Genomic DNA, 21,127 nt, shown 5'->3' on the forward strand with positions numbered 1-21,127 from the left:
ATATGAATCACCATCAGTGTGAAAGACGATGGGTTGTTTTTGCATCCTTGTTTTGCAGTGTTATTGGATAAAAAATATTCTTCATTTTGGTAATTTAAATTTTCAAGTCCCTGGTTACATCAATGAAAGAATTTATTGTTCTCATTTTACATCTCTGGTAACGTCATTTTGGACAAGGTAGCCAAAACCAAAGCGCATCATTGCGGTTAGCTTGCCACAAATTTCAAGACTCAATTTCTGAGAGAATTTGTTTTCGTTGCCTGCTATATTAAACAGCAAATAACTTTTAAACAATTTCAGATAGCAAATGTACAAGAAATAATTTGATGCTAAAGATGACTTAATTTAATTTAATAGTGCGGATTATTTAATTTCCAGCAATTAAATTTTGTTATACTTAAAATTACCCAATTTATTCATTTTTGAATGTGGTAAATATGAAAACTTAATAGTATTATTATTATTAATAATATTAATAATAAACTCCATTATTTACAGATGCAAGATAAGTAGATGAATATATTATTTCCTGTTCTTATACATTTCCATACAATATCAATGCTCAAATAATGAGAATTGTTTTAAGTCTAAGGGGAAAAACCCAGCTATTATTGATAAAATTCTCTTGTTCTGAAGCTTTTGCTTGTCATCATGTATATAATGTGTCCCCGTTGTTATTACAGTAAGTGTTATTGTGAATAGTATGAAATATTATTATTATTATTATTATTATCTGTTGCCAGAAGAAACAAATCACTGACATGGCCTTTCAAACTAAATAAAAACATAAAATGTATATAATTATTGTTTTGAGAGGGAGAGAGAGAGAGAGAGAGAGAGAAAGAGAGAGAGAAAGAAAAAGAGCCCCATCCCATTTTGCCAGCATTCTATAAAGAATTGAGGTTCATTAATTTTGCTTTTCAAACAAAACCCCAAAGAAATCAAATAATAAAATCACAGAAGACGAAATGTGGTTTTCCGTGCCAATGACCTAATTTGGCATAGAGACCATCAATGGCAGTTATTTCCCTTGAGACTGGTTTACAAATCGAAATCTACATATAACCACAGGAGTCAGACTCCTGTGATATAATATACCCGAATCATGAAGAAAAAAAAAGGACAGCGTTTGTATCAAAGAGGTTCCATTTTCAAAACTACCATCACAATTTAGCTCGTTACTTTGGGAAAGTCCATTGCAAGTAGTACCAATACATGTGCAGTAACAGATCATGGAATCACAGAGATAATTTAAAATCATGGAGTTATCATGCTGGTGAGTAAAATCAAAGATTTTTTCTCATTTTGGGCTGCAGTTTGGCAGCAGATTATACTGTATTATAGTATTATTGCTGTGCAGTGTTTGCTTACAATACATTAAATTTCAAAAAGTGACTTTGTAATCTTCCTGCACATAATCATTGAGACAACGACTTTGAAGGTCAATATTTAAAACTGCACATGTCAAACTGCCGATTTCGATACATTGTTGTCAGTTATCAACAATAGGTTGATGAATTATGAAATTATATGCAAGCATCTTTATCTCATTTCCGTTTTTCTTAGGGACCTTTTTCTTGTCGTATATCAAATTTGGCAATTACTCACTTGCTATTAACTTTGAGACAAGTTCAGTGGTCACTGTATTGATCTATTTTTTTAATTTTTAATTTTCAAAAATGATGGTAGAGACTATCTTCTGTTTAAAGATGTAAAGTACCAATCATTTGGCTGATGTCATATCCTTTTCACAATGGATGGTAAAACTAATATTTAGGATCTCTTTAAAGCATGGCCAATTTGTGCAGAACACATATACAAGTTTCTACAACTTGTGCAATATTTCTCTGATGTTCAACTTAAATAAAGTGCTTTTGTCGAACAGGTAAACAGTAAAATATTTTGACCAGGTTACATAGTACATGTTGCTGTAATCTATTTCAGTGGATGGTACCTGACTCTACAAGAAGCAGGGGAAGATGAAGAATTTTATTCTGAGAGGATTTGTTTAGAAGAGGTTCAGTGCATTCAAATGGCTAACATTTGTGTTTTTCAACTAATAGTGTACATTTTTAACAGAAGGGAGGGGAATGCAGCCATCTGACAGAATCCTTCCCCAAATTTACTTCTATATGGATGTGAAGAAAAAAGTTTCTAAAGCCATGCAGACAAAAATGTGAAGATTTTCCCATGTATTCAATACAAAAGGCAGCATGAGATTCCTCAGACTGAAGTGCTTTCCTTTCTGTGTAGCAGTAATAATTTCTGGAATGTTCCCTTAATACATTGGATATGGTTCAGTTCATGTGATTTTCAGAATTTGTTAGATTCTATTGGTCATGTGAGTTCTGCCTAATTTGCATGTTAAAATGAACACAAGACCGACATGAGTTAGATTTCTTTTGAGAATAATGTGTGCAAAAAGGTATCCAATTTTGGTGCCATTGTAATTGTATCGTACAGTAAAAGTACTCTAGAGTATATCCTTGTTTAATATGATCTTTATAAACTGGTCATTTAAACTAAGCTGATACCGCATTTGCAATCTGCACAACAGGACTTTGCATTCCATAAAGTATTATAATAATTTCAAATACAAAACTTGAATACGCCCACAATGGTCCAAGTCGTTTTACAGTGTCTGGCAAATGCAGTATCTGATTTAAATTTGCTGAGATGTGCTTTTCAGCAAACAATACAGAGGATTAGAAAAAGAATTTTATAAGAAGTTCATATTTTCTTAACACAATTTTAAAAATTTTAACTTGAAAGAAGTCTGTTTCAAGATATGTGTATTTTTTGTAAATAAATCTACTTCAGAAATAGTTGAAATTTGTTCCATTTATTTCGGATTTATTTGATATATAATTTCCTTTCTAATTTAACTGCAACAATTTTATCATGAACAGTATTCTTGAATGGTATGTAATATTATTCTTCATGGAACATTTTTACAGCAATAAACCCTGTATAAGCTTGGCAAGCTTGATTTTGTATATGCAAACTTGAGCAAGCTTGTTGTTTTTTCATGCAAACTTGTTGTTTGTCCACATCGTCTTTGCAACCTTGCAATATTTCTTTCATGTGGTTTGCAGAGGCTTGCCATTTCTTTCAGTGTAGACTTCCGCAAGCTTGCCATAAGGTTCCAAATACTAGCTTGAAAGATAATAGTTTGCGCAAGCTTGTGACACACTTGCACGAAGAGCTTGCGATTTCGGTTTGGGAGACATTAAAAAATGTCGTTTAGTGAAAAATCCATGTTGGTATGTCAAATCAGCCAGGAGAAGCAGAGGTCAGAAAAGCATCATTTTGCTTCACGCCCAACCAGACACAAGAATTTTTCTCGTGAAAACCCATACTGGTATGATGTTCTGGCACATTAAATGATTGGCACTACAGAGATGCTGCCAGGATTTAATCAAATTGGTGGAGTTCCCTTCATGTCACCAAATTAAAGGGGAAATAGCCATAGATTAATATGTATGTAACACTCAATTATCTTTCTTTCTTTCTGCCTGCTCTCCATTCTGTTAAAGCTCTGCTGAATTTAAAACCCTCAAATAACGTCTCCACTAGCTACGTATGCATTAATCCGTTGATTGGTTCTGATCCTAACCTGTCCATTTTCTGTGTATGATTATTATTCTTTGATGACAACCCGGTTTCACAGCCTGTTGTCTTAAGGTACGTATGCATATAATTAGATCGCTCAGCCAGCTTGAACAAGTTGGTAAACTGTACCTTATGATTCTTATATACAATTTTCCACATCTCACTGGAATGGCCCGTTGGATTTCTCTGCTCCAATATAAGACCATTTTTTAATATCAAGGGCTCAGCTCAAGATTCACATTCTTTAATCAGTGTCAAGTTTCTTAACTGTTCCATAATGCTGTACTAGGGTTTAAAGTCCATCACTGCCATATTCCACTTGTTCAGACTGAGGAAATTTAATGAAAACATTATTATCTTTTTCAATTTATATTCAGACTCTTATTTATTCAGTTTATTTAACTTTTAGAGTGCTACACAGTTTTGTAGTATGAGATCACTCATGGCTGAATTGTTTGAAAAAAGATACGAAAACTGCTCTTTTGAATTACATGTTGTGTGACCCAGCTTAGCTATAGCAAGGTCTGTTATAACACAAATTTGAATTTAACACAATTGTGGTATGCTTCTCAAAATTTCACATACATGTATTTTTCTTGTTCATAGAAGAATGTTTTCATTCTTAATAGTACAAAAAATAACGTGTAAAAGTTTGATTATCATTTTGGGGAGGAGACTGCATATGGATAATAAGATAAGGCAATTGTGTAGCTTTTTTCTGTTTTAAAGTATGAAAAATGTCTGAAATGTTTATTCAAGGAACAGGATGGGTTTCACCAATGTCACATATTTTGATTTTTTTTTCATTCCTGGTAACAAACTATACCATCAGGCAATTTTAGTTTGCAACGTTGGATGCTTAAACTTGTACATACAATCTTGGCTCTGGAGTGGAGAAATTCAGAGGCACCATGACAGAAAGCTGCAAACTTTATCTAAAATGCACTGGAATCTGCTACTGTTGCATAAGCAAATCCAATGTTCATATTGACAAGCCATCTTAACAGTGCACTTTTATATCATAATACACTTATTCTAACACATGGCCTGAGTAGTGTATGCTGAGATCTCCACTTTTTTAAAATAATTTTTGTTGTTGTTGACTTTACTGGTAATGGAGAACAACTGGACGAGGCATTATCTCATAATGGATCTTTCGGACAAAACAGTGTCAGATTATTGGCCGCTCTCTAGTAATTAATAAATTTATTTAGATTGACCTTTGTATGTAGATGGTTAAGTAAAATTCCTCTTCTTTTAACTCAAAGAATTATATCCTTCAGAACACTGACATTGTATGTATTAATCCCTCCCAAAACAGAATGCCTGTGTATTCTTCTTTTGTTGACCTTTTTTTAAAAATGTCTTGCACGTGTGTGGAAGACAGCACTACTTTGCTATAACAGATGTCCACCACCACCCCATAAAAAAGCAGAAATCTACTTGCTGGTCTATCCAACAGTCATGCTACCAGAACTTGCTGTAAGTGACCAGTCTTTGAAGGCAGTAACAGCAACTGCTACAATCAACCAAAGGATGGCTAATTCCTTTGTTTTTTTTTAAAAGTGTACTCAGAAAATATAGGTTTGCTGAAACTTAAAATGTGAATTTATCGATTTATTATACACATGTACAGTACTTAATGGATTATGGATTTTATCAAACTCAAAAGTTTGTCAAGTTTACTTGAACCTTAATTACCTGAAGTAGTTTCACAAACTGCAGTTCCAAACCCTATGGAGCCCAATATATCCTTGATATATCTGAACTTGACGTAATCCTTAAAAATGAAATCTCTATATTTCCCACTATGTGACATAATCAAATCAACACATAATGTCCACTAAACACGACTGTTCCCTTCCTGCATTTTTTTTACCCCCAAGAATCTAAACATTCCATTTCATATGTCTATACTCTTAAAACTTCTTAAGAGGCTTATAGTCCCTTTCTTCCCAACCTGTTGCTTGTTGGATGCCATTTGTAAAATAAAAAAGCAAATGGTTGATCATGCAGACATTTTTATCACAAAATATGTGCATTTGAAAGCATCACATACTATGGTAAAGTTAGTCTGGTTCTCTAATTCCACTGAATCAAATATGAAACTATGATCCAAATCAAACATGGACATATTATTATCTGGATTTCACTGGATAAAAAATTATTTAATTGAATTTGATTATGAAAGTAATGCCTATACTAGGCGTAAGGTACATTTTCAATGATATAAATTTCCTTAAACATCTTATTATGGTGTATGAAGAATGAAAATAAATGTAACAAATTATCTGACTTTTTTAAAGCTGACAATTTCATAATGTTGATTAAAATTTCCTGGTCCTATCTACTGTTTTCGCCAATGAAATGAGCGATATATCAAAGCTTCAGTTACCAATTCTGATCAGGATTTTCATCAAGTTCAACAAATAGGGGTACTTTTTTCAGTATCTTCTTGTAAAAAATTGGTATCCACGTCCAACCTCACATCATAAGCAGGTTCGCGAGTTTTCAGGGCACTAGTTATTTAGGGCGTGCTGTAGTAAAATCAATAATGAGAGAATTGCCACCATGTTGGTCATATATTATGTGAAATCAATACCATTTTCATTTAGGACCCACTAAATTTCATCTGAAGACTGTGTTAAAACTCCAAGCCAATATGACCATATGAAGTAGTGGCGATAACAATATGGTCAAGCTAGCTGCCATTATGACTATACTGGATGTCTGCTCAGCAGCATTTTCATTTAGGACCAACTAACATGGTATGAAGTATTGTGATAATAAACATGCTGATATTGTCATCCATTCAGAAGAGATAGTGGTGACCATACTGGAGATCAGAGTGGTACTATTTTCATGAAGAAGCAACTAGACATTGTCCTTGTAAAGTTTCATGGCAATCCTTCAAGTAGTTATTAGGAGGAGTGAAACTTGTGTTAATGAACAAATGGATGAGAGGCCAAAGCTTTTTATGTTACATGACCAGCTGAGTGAACATAAAAGCTAAAAGCAACATCCAAAATGGAAAGTTTGCAGCAGGTTTCAGATGAACCTGATATTCAAACATGTAAATGTTTTGATAGACACATGATAAAACAGTTACAACAATAATAACAATAATAACAGTCAAAGAAAAAAGTTACTTCACAAAGTTGTGGTGGCAAAACTTACAAAGCAAACAAGATTATCTCTTTGTGTTTCCACTACTGGTGCATTAAGTACTGTCCCTTAATTTTTCTTTGTGCAATTGTGCATGTCCTCCAAGCTTTAGAGTAAAAGGGCACAAAATGTTCCCCTTTCCACGTGATCCTGGATATAATATTGAATAAGCCTACCAAATTTAATTTGCCTACACCCTACCTTGAGCGTTTTATCCTTAATCATGCAAAAATGTAAAATAATTGACAAATTGAGTCAATAACCTGATAATTTAACCAGGTCACTGACATTTACAATGTAGACACAAATATGACTAAAAAATCTCTTGGTCTACACAGAGTAGTTGATGTTGGCTTTTTTGAGGTTTTAATGGCACTTTAAACACATTACTGGCTATATTACAATGAGGAAATTGACAGCCAGGTGCTTTTCCCAATGACAAACGGGAAATTGACAAAGGTATCCTGCATGGGTAGTGAGCTGCATTAATTGGATGAAGAATCAGACACCTTCCCACTGGAGTTAACACATTAATGATGAGTTAACATGGCAGGAAGTAGTAGCCTACTGCCGAGCTCTGTAGTATCATGGTTATGCATGATACACTAAAGTGGGTGGTATTATAGAAAGGTAGACAGATGTAGCTCTACAATGATACCAAACAATCTGGAATATCTAGTTGCACTACAAAATACAGATGGAAAAACCAGGAGGTTTGTGTCATTTTCACCTAAAATTCGAGTAGGAAACACATTTTGAAAGCTATTTCTGAATAGATCCGAAAACACCATTTCCCTGGTGATCTTTCAATAACATACTGCCTAGTTGTGTTAGAAACATCATTTTTCATTGGCTATTGGCTCGCGCATGATCAGAAGGGTAAAAGTTGGAATTCTTTCTTTTTTTTGCTAAATGGAGCCATTATTTTTGTATCGAGACCACTCTTTATTCCAAATGCCCATCTTATCCTATGTTTTGCACAGGTTCATCTGTCTGTTTGCAGGACATACCGGTCTGCCTTAAATCTGAGACCAAAAAGTCTAAAATCCGGACACAAAATCGGATTCCGACCACTGGCGAAGTTTGCGTATAAAAAAATTGGGTCCAAAAAATGAGGGGTTAATGTGTTAATGGGTGCATTTTGATGACATCACCAAATTTGAATATTCCTTGAGTATTTAATCACTTGTGCATCAACAATGCACATAAATTACAAATTTAACCATTCCTTATCCTACTTTTTTTAAACAAAATTAAAAATCCTTGTTAACACATTAACCCTTAATGATGAATTTACGTGGCAGGAGGTAGTAGCCTACGGGTGAGCTCTGAAGTACTATGGTCATGCATGATACGCTAAAGTGGGTGGTATTATAGAAAGGTAGAGACATGTAGCTCTACAATGATACCAAATAATCTAGAATATCTAGTTGCACTACAAAATACAGATCTAAAAACCTCTTTTTTTGGATCCGATTTTTTTCTGCCCAAAATTTGCCCATGGTCAGAATCCGATTTTGTGTCCGGAACTTTCAAAGTGTGTTTCCTACTCGGATTTCAGGCGAAAATGATAAAAACCTCAGGGGCTAATGTGTTAATGCAGATCACACTTTATTAAGTAGTTTTGAACCACTGTGATAAGAAGCTTCTCAAAATGGACATATTAAACTATAGGGGGATGGATGGACGGACAGACAGACAGAACCAAATCTAGAAACCCTTGTTACAAGCAACATTATTGACACATTTCACACATGCATAATTGCATAACCCCTATCTTTCCTTTGTTTAATCTGTATGATAGGGAAGTCTACCTTCAAGCTGTACATTCCATTCCCCAGTTGCCAGAATGACTTTGCAACAATGTTTATGTACATCGATTCCTTCTGTGCTTTTTCTGTCAGATATAACAACCTGCTGCTCAAGAAGTCGCTTTATCAGAGTCGTTTTTCCAACTCCATAGTGCCCAACCACCATAACTCTAATGTTATAAACCTTCTCCTTTCCATCCCGCAAAGCCTCTTTGTATAGCTGAAGCGATCTTTCATCCATGTGAAGGATCTCCGTGGGGATGACAGAACCTAATATCAGAGATAAATCAAGTTAGAAAATCTGACAATTAGTAAATTGTGAAAAAAAATGTGGCATGAGATTTTAATAAGAAACTGTAACATGGACACAATGTTTTGTGTGTGTGTGTGTGTGTGTGTGTGTATGTGATTTGGATTTTTAATGTAGCTTAAATCATATTTCAGTCATATTGCTACGATGTTCCACCCAGTCACATTATCTTGACACCAGGCCAACCATTCCTAACACTAACCTCTTAACGCTGAGTGCCATGTAAGGCACCTGTTAGTACCATTTCGTAAGTCTTTGGTATGACTCGGCCGGAGATTGAACCCACGACCTCCCGCATCCAAGGCCGATGCTCTAACCACTAGGCCACTGGAGCAGACACAATGTTTTGTTGTTCCCTTATTAGTTATATTTTTAAAATAATTAAAAACAAGGCCCACAATAAGACCACAAGGTGATTCCATGACTAATTCCTTGCTGTAAAATATCTTACCTTGATTCTGAGGATGAAAGCATAGCTGCCAACCTTCCACGCTCGCAATTAGTGAAAAAAGGGATACAAAGTAGTGAATTTGGGCAAGAATTAGTGAAAAATACTATGACAATAACTCCATCCACCATGACCATCAATACTACACTATATCAAGATTGCAATATAAAACTAAAACGCTACATATATGCAGAAATATATCTGCATTTCTATTTATTATGGTATTCATAAACTTCACGTGTTCTTGTGGTTATTTATCAAGACATGATACTGTGGCAGACTTGAACTTCCTCAACTGCTTGACTGTAATTTTTTTTAAAAACAGTTCAGACTTCTTGCCTGCTGGTTGATCTTGGTGACTAAAATTGCTGACAAATTTTCTGCAGCTAAGGAGGCCTGAAAGTCTGTCTTATTTTTCCTCACTAGACAAAATACTCTTTCGCTTCCACTGTTGCTGTGGGGAATGCACAGGAGCTGCAGCACTTTTGGTTCTTCCACAGGAAAATTTGGAAGCGATTTTCGAGTCCAGGAATATTTGTCAGAACAAATGTTTAGCATGGTCTCCAGTTGATAAAGGTAGATTGTGTTCAACATGAAAACTCACAAATAATGCTTCAGCATTCGTAGATTGCAGTCTTCCGCTGATAGCTTAAAATATTCCAGAGCTGAAATCTGCGAATTCTTAAGTTTCCCAACTTCTACATCATTTTTGCTTCCTCACATTGTCTCTGCCACCATGCCCAATACTAAAATTTGTGGCACACTGTGTGCAAAAAGCATGATGTATATGAATGTTGAATGGCAGAATGCACGGCAAATTTTTGATATATTCCAAATTAAACTTCAATTTTTGAGCAATACATTTTTTTCCTTGGTTGTGGAGACATTTTCAAGATCTTACATGCGATGCCATACGGTAACTCAAATCAGTGTTGGTGATGCATGCTTGGAGCAAAATTCCGGTTAGGCCCCAGTTTCTTTCAAAAGCATTTGTAAAGCTACTCTTATACATATAGATTAAAATAGGCTAAAATGCTCGCTACCAGGCCAACTGTACTAATCGGCTGTAGTTCTACTAATATCGCGATTAGCAGTACCGGACCATTTCGGCAACTGCCAATATCACGACTAGTGCTTAATGGGAAATCGGTTATTTTATTAAAGATTTAAACTAATTGAAAATTGAAGAATTTCGTGAATTTATGGCTTGCGGCGTGAATCCGTGATTAGCTGAAAAAGTCGTGAATTTAGACTATGTTAGACTAAGAATGAAACTTAGTACAGATGAAACGTGACTTGGTAATTGCATTAATAGTCACAAGACTTCAAAAATCTCAAACAACGATATAGTCCAATAGTCACGTGATATCAACAACAAACTTTTTAATGTTGTTGTAAAAAATTTCAATTATATTAAATTAAAGTCTGATACCTTTTATAAAAAACAGAAAGAACATACAATTCTCAACATATTTATTTCGAGGACAACAACAAGAAGCTTGGCCAGTTTGATTAACTAAGCAGAGTAGTCTGGTTCTCTGCTTCGTATGCTCCCTGAGTGAGAGAGCAACTTATCAACGTGGTAGTCGCGTGATACAACAAAACTCTGGAAGCTGGACCGGAATAAATGTAGAGAATTGTGTGCCCTTTCCTTTTTGTATCTTTATTACAACCAGTATATGACATTCATTTAATATTTTGTCTACAACGTTTGAAAATACGGTTGTGAGATTATGTGTGCTCGTGCCACTAGCAATCAAAATCGCTAGTACCAGCTCAAATTTCATCAACGCATTAGTTTTATTGTCTTTCAGCAGATTAAAGACATAACTATTTTAATACTCGTAATTTCTGAGAAAATAAATAATTTTGATATCAATTTCATGCAGGTATAACTCGATTTAACAAAGTTTACGTTTGCTAGCCCATCTGCTAAGCGGCTATGCTTTAATGCCACCATGTTGGCCTCTTGTTATGCTACACTGGTTTTCATACCTTCCATGAAAGAAAAAAAATAATACGGATATCGAGCTGTGAAACAAAAAGTCTACTAGATGAATCTAATCCACTGAGCGTTTGGATTGTCTCGACAAATATATTTATGGCAAGTAGCCAAATGATCCATACTGCCAACCTCCTAATATTCTGGTTAGAACACGACAAATTTAACTCGCGATCTGTTCAATTATGACTCAATTACATACTTGTTTCAGGCATCAAGTTGTGGAAGAAAATTCTCGGGTTTTTCATGGTCAGGAAAAGAAATATCAGTTCTCCCAACTTTTTCCCGATAGCGTGGGAACCCTGCATTCTTTGGCTAGTGAGTTGTCATAACAAATTGCAAGCTGCTCATGGCTACACTTTTAAAGGGTTGTATCCAAAATACCTTTATGCAGTATACAAATACTTTATCAATCTACTGAGAATATGGCTGATTATTAGAGAGTATGATAATTTTTAAATGCGTCCCATTTGTTTACACAGTACTGATGTCTTCTCCATACCAGTGGCTGTTCGTGCAATAAACGAAATTATTTTTTTAAGAAAAAGGTAACTGTCTTTGGCACTTTTTCATGAATCTATCATCAAGCACCAGCTGAGAAGTGACAGTCTTACTTTGGAGTCTACCACTCTGCTTGTTAACAAAGGCTAGTCAGAAAGGTGATGAGCCTTGATGTTGTTTTTATTAGCACAGACATTCCAGAAGAAACATTAACTTCTGAACACAAATGTTTCGTTGATTGTGTAAAAAATGAATTTCGAACTTATAATGTGAATTGAGAAAGGCAACATCATTCATTTTTGTGATAATTTTGTGTATTGTTGTCCTTTTCTGTTTTCTCATTATCAATAGTTGAATCTGGCCATAGTTAACATTTTCAAACTTAAATATCCAGACATAGACTGAAATAAGAATGAATGATCACTACTACACTAATCAAAGTGAATACAGTGACAATACTCGAGACTACTTATCATTCATATGAACTTGTTCATGATAAACAGGAAATGATAGAGATTTACAACCTTTGAAGCCAAAACCTCTTCCATCTCGAATTCGTAATACATGTAATTAATGAAGCTCTACCAGGAATATCAGTTTAAAGACATAAAAAAATAAGAAGCCACATTTCAATAGCAATCAGTGCAATTAGAGATAGATATTACAGCCTTGGAAAACGTGGCTTTGCCATTTCGGGCAATTTACAGGGAATTATTGTTAAATATGATGTGTTCAGCTGATGCCTAATACTGTACTAGTTAAACAACCAGGTGAAGGAGGGCAAGATGTAAGAAGGAGAAAAAGAAATTTTACTTAGTTAAACCAAACTGACACACAAAATTGTGGTGTTATTTTTAACTGTACATCAAATACAATCATATCTACTAAAGATGCCCATTTCACAACTAACTTTGGAAACTGTAGGCATTTCTGCTGAACTGAAGAAGATGTTATGATGGATGTATGGAGAAATTAGCTGCTGCTACAACATGGGGGAAAAAAGTTATTTTTTTCACATTATTACAAAATAATTTATCTTAACCTTTTTACCTTCACTTATTATTGCTTTTACTTGTACAAGTGAAAAATATGTTCATGTGACACTGTGGTTTAGTTGTGATATTTTTGTGTATTAGTGTCCTTTCCTTATTTTCTTATTATCTATTGTCGAATCTGGTCATACTTCACATGAACTTCATGACTCAGAAATTTAATAGAGGAAAAGTCAGATGAGTGAGCATTTACTGCAATAACATTCACAACTACCTTAGAATTAATAGGAATGGTTCAAGATAAACAGGAAATAATAGGGATTTACAACCTTTGAGTCCAAAACCTCTTCCACCTCCAGTACAGACTGAATAAAGTTTTACAAGGGATACTTGTTTAAATCAGTGAAAAATAAGAAACCATGTTAATAACGAGCACTGCAATTATAGACTATGGTATTATGATGTACATGATTGTATGCACTCGAGAAACTACAGTATATCTCACATATAAGCCTGTTCGCACATTAGCTAACTCACCAAACTGAACAGTTAAAAACATTAAAAAATGCATGACCAATGCATTAGCTGACCCACAAGTCTGAGACGACATCACAAGATGCACACGGTAAGTTCTAAATGCATTTATTTAGGCAAACTTCTATTAGTGAAAATTTACCTCTCTTGGGTTGATATGAATGATTATTTCATGAAAATGTTGCAAGTCAATATAATTTGTTTGAAAAGTTAATAACTTCATCTAACTCTCCCTTCTGAATTTTGAGTTAATTAATGTTTGTTTATTGTTTAAGAATTTTGTATTAATGCACCAGTTAATTATGTTTTTATTTTGCCTTGAAATCATAAATACCTCACTCAATGAACTGTGATGCCAGTATAACAAAAGCAAAAAATAGGGTTTGGTTAAGCTCTTGCATTTAGGCTAGTGAGCTTATTTACATAATGGCACCACTGTATGTTCACTGAGAGCCTGAATTTGAGCTGAATGAAGTAAATCCTGCTAAATAAAGTACATTTCTCATATCTGAATAATAGGCACCACTGCACTTAACTTAAATAATATCTCCAAAATACAATAATGAAGTTTCTGAAATAATGCTCTGAAATTTATTTTAATACTGTAAAAACTGAGTTGTAGTTTGATTTAATGGAAGCGACCTTATACCTCATTTTACACAGTTACAGTAATCGTGCTAATATTATGGAATAAAAGGCAATTTACATATCAAAGTGCTAGTATGGCCATCAAAAAAAATTCCCTCTTAACCCAAGCCAGTTTCATGGTGTTAACAATTAATTGACCTGGATTGCTGTCAGAAAACAAAAGACAAATCCGCCATTTATAAACAAAGGAGATGCAGAATCAATCAATGTGTGGAAAATTTATGATTTTGTTCATCCAAAACTAAAATAGATCAATGATGATCTTTATCTATATTCTGAATATTAGCCTTTATTATTATCATTCTTTACGTAACAAATATATGAATATATGCTGCTTAATATGTGCCTTAATGCATAAAGATTACCTCAATATGTAGGATCCCATATATCAGTGAAAAAGCATAGTTTGTGAGCGTGTTCATCAAAGTACATGAAACAATGAATAAAGCAAAATGTTCATTTAATAATTCTGGGAATAAACAAAGATTAAAGTGGCACCAAGCACAATCTGCACTGTTCAAGTACAGTACATTACAGTACAGCCTACTCACTCGGGCTCATTTTAAAGTTTTTATTTACCTTTATTTAATTTCATGTTGGAGAAATCAGAAAATATGCAGATGCAAAATAATAACAAAAACAATCATAGTAGTTTATAACTGCTTATCACGTATTGGGACACTGTCCGGACCAGGACAAAATAATTTTTTTTCATGTCCCAAGATTTACAGCCATTTCAGTAAAAAAAAATTAAAATGTTAAAGTTTAGACCTTGTACTGCAAATAAACTGACACCCCCACCCTCTTCCAGGCTTTTATTGTTTCCTAAATTATTCAGCTTATACACGAGTATATATGGTAGCTACAATTACCATAAGTATCATGTAGATTGAAATAATGTAACGCAACAACTTTTCATCTGCATTAGCTAAACAATAATGCAAACAAGTTGATCTCCTAATGATCATATTAAGTTATTTCTCTTTTCCATCACTTCCACCCATCCATTTTGTAAAATTATAAGTAAACGCATCAGATGGCCCAACCAGCAATTCTAAGTATATTTATTAAGCTGTTGATGATAGAATGCGGCATTATGTGTTTCATAGAGCATGCGTACAAACAGTAGGTAAATGGTAAAAATAAACATGCCTAGTTCCTGAGAAATGTGTCAAATGGACATATATATTATGGTCCCAAGTATTAAACAGTCAGGCTGGCCTAGACAGTAGTTGCATATTGGACATCACTGGGTATATTTCATTGTGTACGAACATGTTAAGCAAACAATTTAAAAGTGACTTGCAGAATGAAACCCGCTTATGCCTACGTGTGACTTATTTTTATTTAAAAGCAGAATCTCTCTCACATATTAAAATTACTATAATTGAACTTGGTATATTTTATGAAACACCTAAATTGTTTCAGCCTTCTTTGCTCAGAAATATTTAGTCTCTCACAATACACATATGCAATTGTGTTTTTGTAGATGAGTCTTTGAATATTGAACAGCATTGTGTACAACTTAAAAAGAGCAACCTAAATTATGTACTGCAGCTGAGCCAACATGTAAGTTCCATACGCTGTAGTGGATGTCCACCATTACATAATTATATTGCTGTGACTTCTAACAGGGGAAGGAAAAAAAACAATCCATCCACTACAAGCGATGACATGGGCAATCCATGATGACCACGGTGTCATGTCAGTGATGGACTCATCATGGAAAGGATTAAGGTCCACCATGGGAATGTGGATTTTCTGAAGAACAATGTGTGTTCTGGATGATATGCCTTCAATGTATGATCTACTTACATGTATACTATATCTACATGCATGATATACCATCAGTCAACATGTAGGGTATACTTACATGTATGAAATACCTACATGTACCCTATACCTAAATGTACGTTATACCAACATGCATCTGAAACCTACATACCATCAGGAACTTGAGTCTGCTGAATTTCCTTCAGTATTTCATTTTCAAAATTGGGGTCTCCACATAGCTGACTGAGTGTTGTCAATGTTGAGCTGATGTTACTCCAACAGGATTGGAATTCAATGGCATTCATTTTGCATGATCTTGCATGAATGTAGAATCTGTTCTCGTTCTCTCGTAGACCTTTGACCAGATGCATTTCCTGATGACCCAGAGATGGCACGATGTTGTTAAAAAGTGCTGACAGCAGGGTGATGTCATAGTCATCCAGGTCTGTATCATCTCCGTTCGGTGGGAACATGATGTTCATCTGGGATCTATTCAACACTCTTTTCTTACTTAGACTGTTTATGGTACTCCTGTTATTGTGTAGATGCTGGTCCAGAGTGCAGGTGGGAGTAATGACCATATGATGGAAAAGTTTTCTCAAAACCTTTAATCCAATATCATGGAGCAGATATGCAATGCACATGAACCTGTCTGTGTCACTGGCTGGTGGGAATCGCACGGGGACAACAGAAGCTGAAATACATAAGAATTAAGGATACATCTTTCATGGAAATTCTAAAATCAGGTTTGTGCCCACTTTTTGTGAAATACTTATATTTTTCCTTGATGTGAAAACATTTTAAGTGCATTGTAGCTTAATTAAGAAATGGTATTAATTAAGAAGATGAAACACTGAGCGGTTAACAATTACCATCTGAAATATTAAATTAGTTGCAATTGCATTTTAACTGAATTGTTTACCAGTACTACCCATTTTAAATAAATAATGCTTACAAACACCGATAGCTTTGTTATATCAATAAACTTGTTTCATTTGACATCTCTGTGAAGCATTATGTCTATAGCATGACCAAAAATACTTATGAGTTAAATGTTTTCTTCTTCTGAATTTATCATGATATAAAGTGTCAGTTTCAGAATCATACTGCAAATGATGCCCAAAGGGCATTATGTAAGCTGTGTGAGTCAGCAAACTGACAGTTTATACCAAATAAATTCAGAAAAAAAAACAATTCAATTCTTACAAATGCACTTGTCTAGAATTTTATTTACTTAGTTTTATTTTGTTTTTTAATATTTCTTTTCAGTTTTAGAGCCTTATTTAAGTGTATGAATTCTTTATGAGCACATTTGCTATGTAGCTATTTATAGAAAAAGGGATTCTCCATCTGTAACATAATAGCTATGTCAGCATCAAATAAATTCTACAAATGGTAGGTGATTAAGGTTATCAACATTAGACAGCAGTTTATTAATGTTTAATCTAAATTGGCATATGTGATCTGAGTCAAAGCTCAATTTTCAAAGGAAATGATGTGTTGTTTTGCCTGACAAATGGATGACTCATGGATTTGATGCTTTCATGAATTTATTGCGATTCGGTCAACATGTTATTGTCAAGACATGTGAGTAACCAATTTCAGATGTTTTAAATCTATTTCCTTGCTCATTAACAGTTTAGGCCACCTAAAGGGGCCACTTACAGATCAAATTAAGACTATTGGTAAATGGTTATTATGATGGGGGTGGGGGTCCAGTAGTCAAACCATTGCAAGACATCAACATTGACAGTTATGATGGTGGTGTTGTGGATTATCTCCCACCCATGCCTCATCACAGCTATCAGGGTTGGTGTTTTACATTGTAGGACTGTGAGTCAAGTTGCTGTAATGTTAGTTTTTAAAGTTCCACTCCTCCCAATCCTTATATCCATTTAACTACTACTGTACCATGTTCAGTAATTCTGAGAATCAAGTAATATTGCACAATAGTACATCATTTCTGTAAACAGTGGATCACATACCCACTCAATGACCTTCTTGAACCTGTAACCCAGAAAAACCTATTTAATATTTCTTGTTTAGATTCCTAAAAATAACTACATTTATATAAAAGGATATAAATGTTTACATTTGAACAATATTGCATCTCAATCCATGTTTCTAATTTTGTAAGATGTCCTATACCTACTTTATTGTCTAGTATCCAAGTTGAAATTCCTGCATTATAGTCCATTTCTAAATTTCTAGTAGTTATTTTTCCATAAACAAGATGTTGTAAACACATTACACCCTATTCATTGTTGTTTCTCTTCAACATATTAGCTTATTTTTAAAAAAGGTTAAACTTTTACTAATGTTTTCACAAGTTCAGTGCAGTTTGCTTAATACCTCTTGCCATTTAGTGGCATTGTTACATTGACTTTAATTTGTTGTTGTTGTGGGGTTTAACACCATTTTTCAGCACACGATAGGCTATACATGGCGGTCAGTATTAAGGGTGGAGGAAGAACCAGGAAAAACCCTGGAAAGAACCACCGACCCACGAGAAGCTACTGGCAACCTTACTCACATACCAACATTGGCTGAATCATAGACTCGAACCCACGCAGATGTGAGATGGCAGTGATCCATAACGGAAAGCACTTAAGACCACTCGGCCACTCAAGGCCCCCATTGACGTTTGTAAACCGAGTTATAAATCTGACCTAGTTCCTCAGATGAAAGAGTCCAAAGTCATTTGTTTCATTTCCATAGCCCGATGCATACATGCCGAACCCCTGGCAAGGAAAAAGTGTAATCCAAGTGTACAAAATGAGGAATCCAAGCAGAATGAGTAATCCACATATAACATGAGAAAAATTCAATGAGCATATGTACAAAGTGATTTATTTATCCCTCTGGACCTTTTACATCAATTACTGCTTCAGGTTTTTATATATAACACTTTGAGCTTTAAAAAGCAACAGACTCATATTGCATTTCAAAACAAGTGCTGGGTTATTGAGCCTGGATCTGAGTTCAGTTTTATTTTTGTTAACAATACTGAACAATCTCTCAGTCAGCATTACAATGGTAAAGAACCAATATTCTTTTCATAACCTGACAAAGACGAGGGAATTTATATCTTACAGTTATTGGGTCTTTAAGTTGGGAAATAAGATTTTAAAAAATTAACTCAGTCCACATTTAGTACATTGTCAGGTAGAGTGCCAATCTGATACTTCCGGAGTTCTCCTTCTAATTTATCAGCAGCCTTTTCTGCAGCAAGGTGCATCATATGACAGAGACAACCTGGGACCCTGAGTGGCCGAGTGGTCTAAAGCGCTTTGTTATGGATCATTGACATCTCACCTCTGTTTGCGTGGGTTCGATTCTCAGATTCGGTCAATGTAGGTATGTGAGAAAACTTGCCAGTTGCTTCTCATGGGTCAGTGGTTCTTCCCAGGGTTTTCCCGGATTCTTCCTCCACCATTAATACTGGCTGCCATGTATGGCCTATCGTGTGCTGAAAAATGGCGTTAAACCCCACAACAACAACAGAGACAACCAAATATATACAATTATGGAGACATTTTTCAATGTAACTCCTTCATGAATTCCAGTCATCACTAATGCATTATCAGCTGAAAAAACCCGTAGCGGTAGAACACTACATTGGTCCTTTGTTCAAACACATGTTTCCCGATTGCAGATCGCAGAAAATATGCATGTGCAAGAACAAAATCATCTAATATTATTATGTGTTTAGCAGAAGATACTTCACTTAAAATTGCAATGAGAATTGGACCGTTAGTATTGCAACAGACAGTAGTAGTGATTATGACAAAATGTTGTACCCAGTCTGTGTAAGAGACTTTGACAATGAAAAGGGCGAAGTCAGAGTGCTCTTCTTTCATTACCAGAATTAACAGTCAATTCCACTGAAGAAAACATTTTATTTGCTTGATAATGCTTTGAATAAACATAAGTTGGCAGAACTGTATGGGTAGTCCGTGTTCTATTAAGAACTCAGTAGATAATGCCTCTGCATTTACAAAATTCATGTCCACAATTTAGTTCTGCTGTAAATAAGACATTACCTTAATAGTGGCATTAGTAATATTAAAATCCTTTCCACAAGGGGCATGAAGCTGCCCTAGAGTTGAACGGTGTATTGTGTTGTGAAAGGGCAAATTTCTGGCGATCTATGAAGAAAACATTAGTTTGAGACCAGAGAGCAATTAATTAGATTTATGGTGACAGGCGCATATCAAATCGCTATGCTGTGAAAATTTCTAAATATCTGGTCAGGGATGATAATGAGCCTAATTACACTTTGGTTTATATATCAGCCAGACGGACTATTAAGGACACGGTAAACTTCATTTTCATAGTTGAACTATGAAAAATTGAAATTTTCCATGAATAAGTAGTTGCAACGTTGAAGGTCAAATTGACCCCAGATTTGGTGCCTAGTTATAAAAAAAGGCAGCAAATATATTTAATCCTGATTGGTTATGCTAAATAAGGGGCGTGTTTCCCACACAAATTTCCTAGTTTTAATATCTCCACACCGAAAATTTTAATGAGTCTAAGCTTTTCTGCAAGAGAAAACAAGTGTATGAAGAATTTGAGAGTAAATTTTGGAGAAATTCTCTCATAAAACTGTTGTCCAAGAGGACTGTTGATGAGAAAACTGATGAACAAATTTGGCAGTAATAATAATTCCTTCTTTGACCTTGGTATAATGTAATTTTTTCTTCTTATGGACTTTAAATTTGGAGTACTATCAGCATCTCTTTGGTGAAATATATTGCTTAGATACACAGGAATGTCTTTTCTGGATACTTTATACATCAATTTGGCCTTTCTAAGAAATAATCTTTCAGGTATTGTTGAAACCTTTATATTAGTCATTGCATCCTGAAAGTTGTCTATACATTGATCTGGAATTAAATGGCAAGCCCTTTTTTGAGTCTTAAAAGTGTTGTTATGTTTCAGTTAGATAATACCCCAAATTACATTACAGTAGTCCAGATGTGGCTGAATATAACTTTTATAAAAGATGACCCCATACTGAAGAGAAATGTATGTTTTGATTTTCATCAGTAGCCAAAGATAAGAATTAACCTTTCTTTGAAATATGATTAATGTGAATAGACCAAGTAAGATTGTTATCCACGAATACACCAAGAATTTTATCTTGAGAGGTCATATTGAGGCTCATGTTGTCAAATAGAACCTGGAGTTTGTCACTATCTAGCCTTGCTCGTTTTTGTTGCGTTGTAACTAGTAGGGCTTTCGTTCTTTCTGAATTTATGATCATAGTGTTTTCCTTGCACCATACTTGAAGTCTTTTGAGAGCATCTTGTAAGTTATTTTCAAGCA

General features: G+C 34.7%; 1 protein-coding gene and 1 long non-coding RNA gene across 2 annotated transcripts in view; both read right to left on the reverse strand.

The window, feature by feature from the left end:
• LOC149789901 (uncharacterized) overlaps window positions 1-16,152 on the reverse strand; it is a 68,343-nt gene extending 52,191 nt beyond the window's left edge. The window contains exons 1-2 of the mRNA XM_089971977.1: window positions 15,969-16,152; window positions 8,592-8,858 (exon numbers count right to left, since the gene is read on the reverse strand). Of these exons, the coding sequence (XP_089828103.1) occupies window positions 8,592-8,858; window positions 15,969-16,101 (400 nt within the window). The 5' untranslated portion in view covers window positions 16,102-16,152. The remainder of the gene's footprint in view (window positions 1-8,591; window positions 8,859-15,968) is intronic.
• Window positions 16,153-16,388: 236 nt separating this feature from the next.
• The window catches only part of LOC149789902 (uncharacterized), a 44,627-nt gene continuing 39,888 nt past the window's right edge, over window positions 16,389-21,127 (reverse strand). The window contains exon 3 of the long non-coding RNA XR_016423988.1: window positions 16,389-16,490. This is a non-coding gene — a long non-coding RNA (uncharacterized LOC149789902). The remainder of the gene's footprint in view (window positions 16,491-21,127) is intronic.

This window comes from Sinohyriopsis cumingii, chromosome 10 (assembly GCF_028554795.1).
Source record: "Sinohyriopsis cumingii isolate HCF-2022 chromosome 10, ASM2855479v2, whole genome shotgun sequence".
In the NCBI taxonomy this organism is placed as follows: domain Eukaryota; kingdom Metazoa; phylum Mollusca; class Bivalvia; order Unionida; family Unionidae; genus Sinohyriopsis; species Sinohyriopsis cumingii.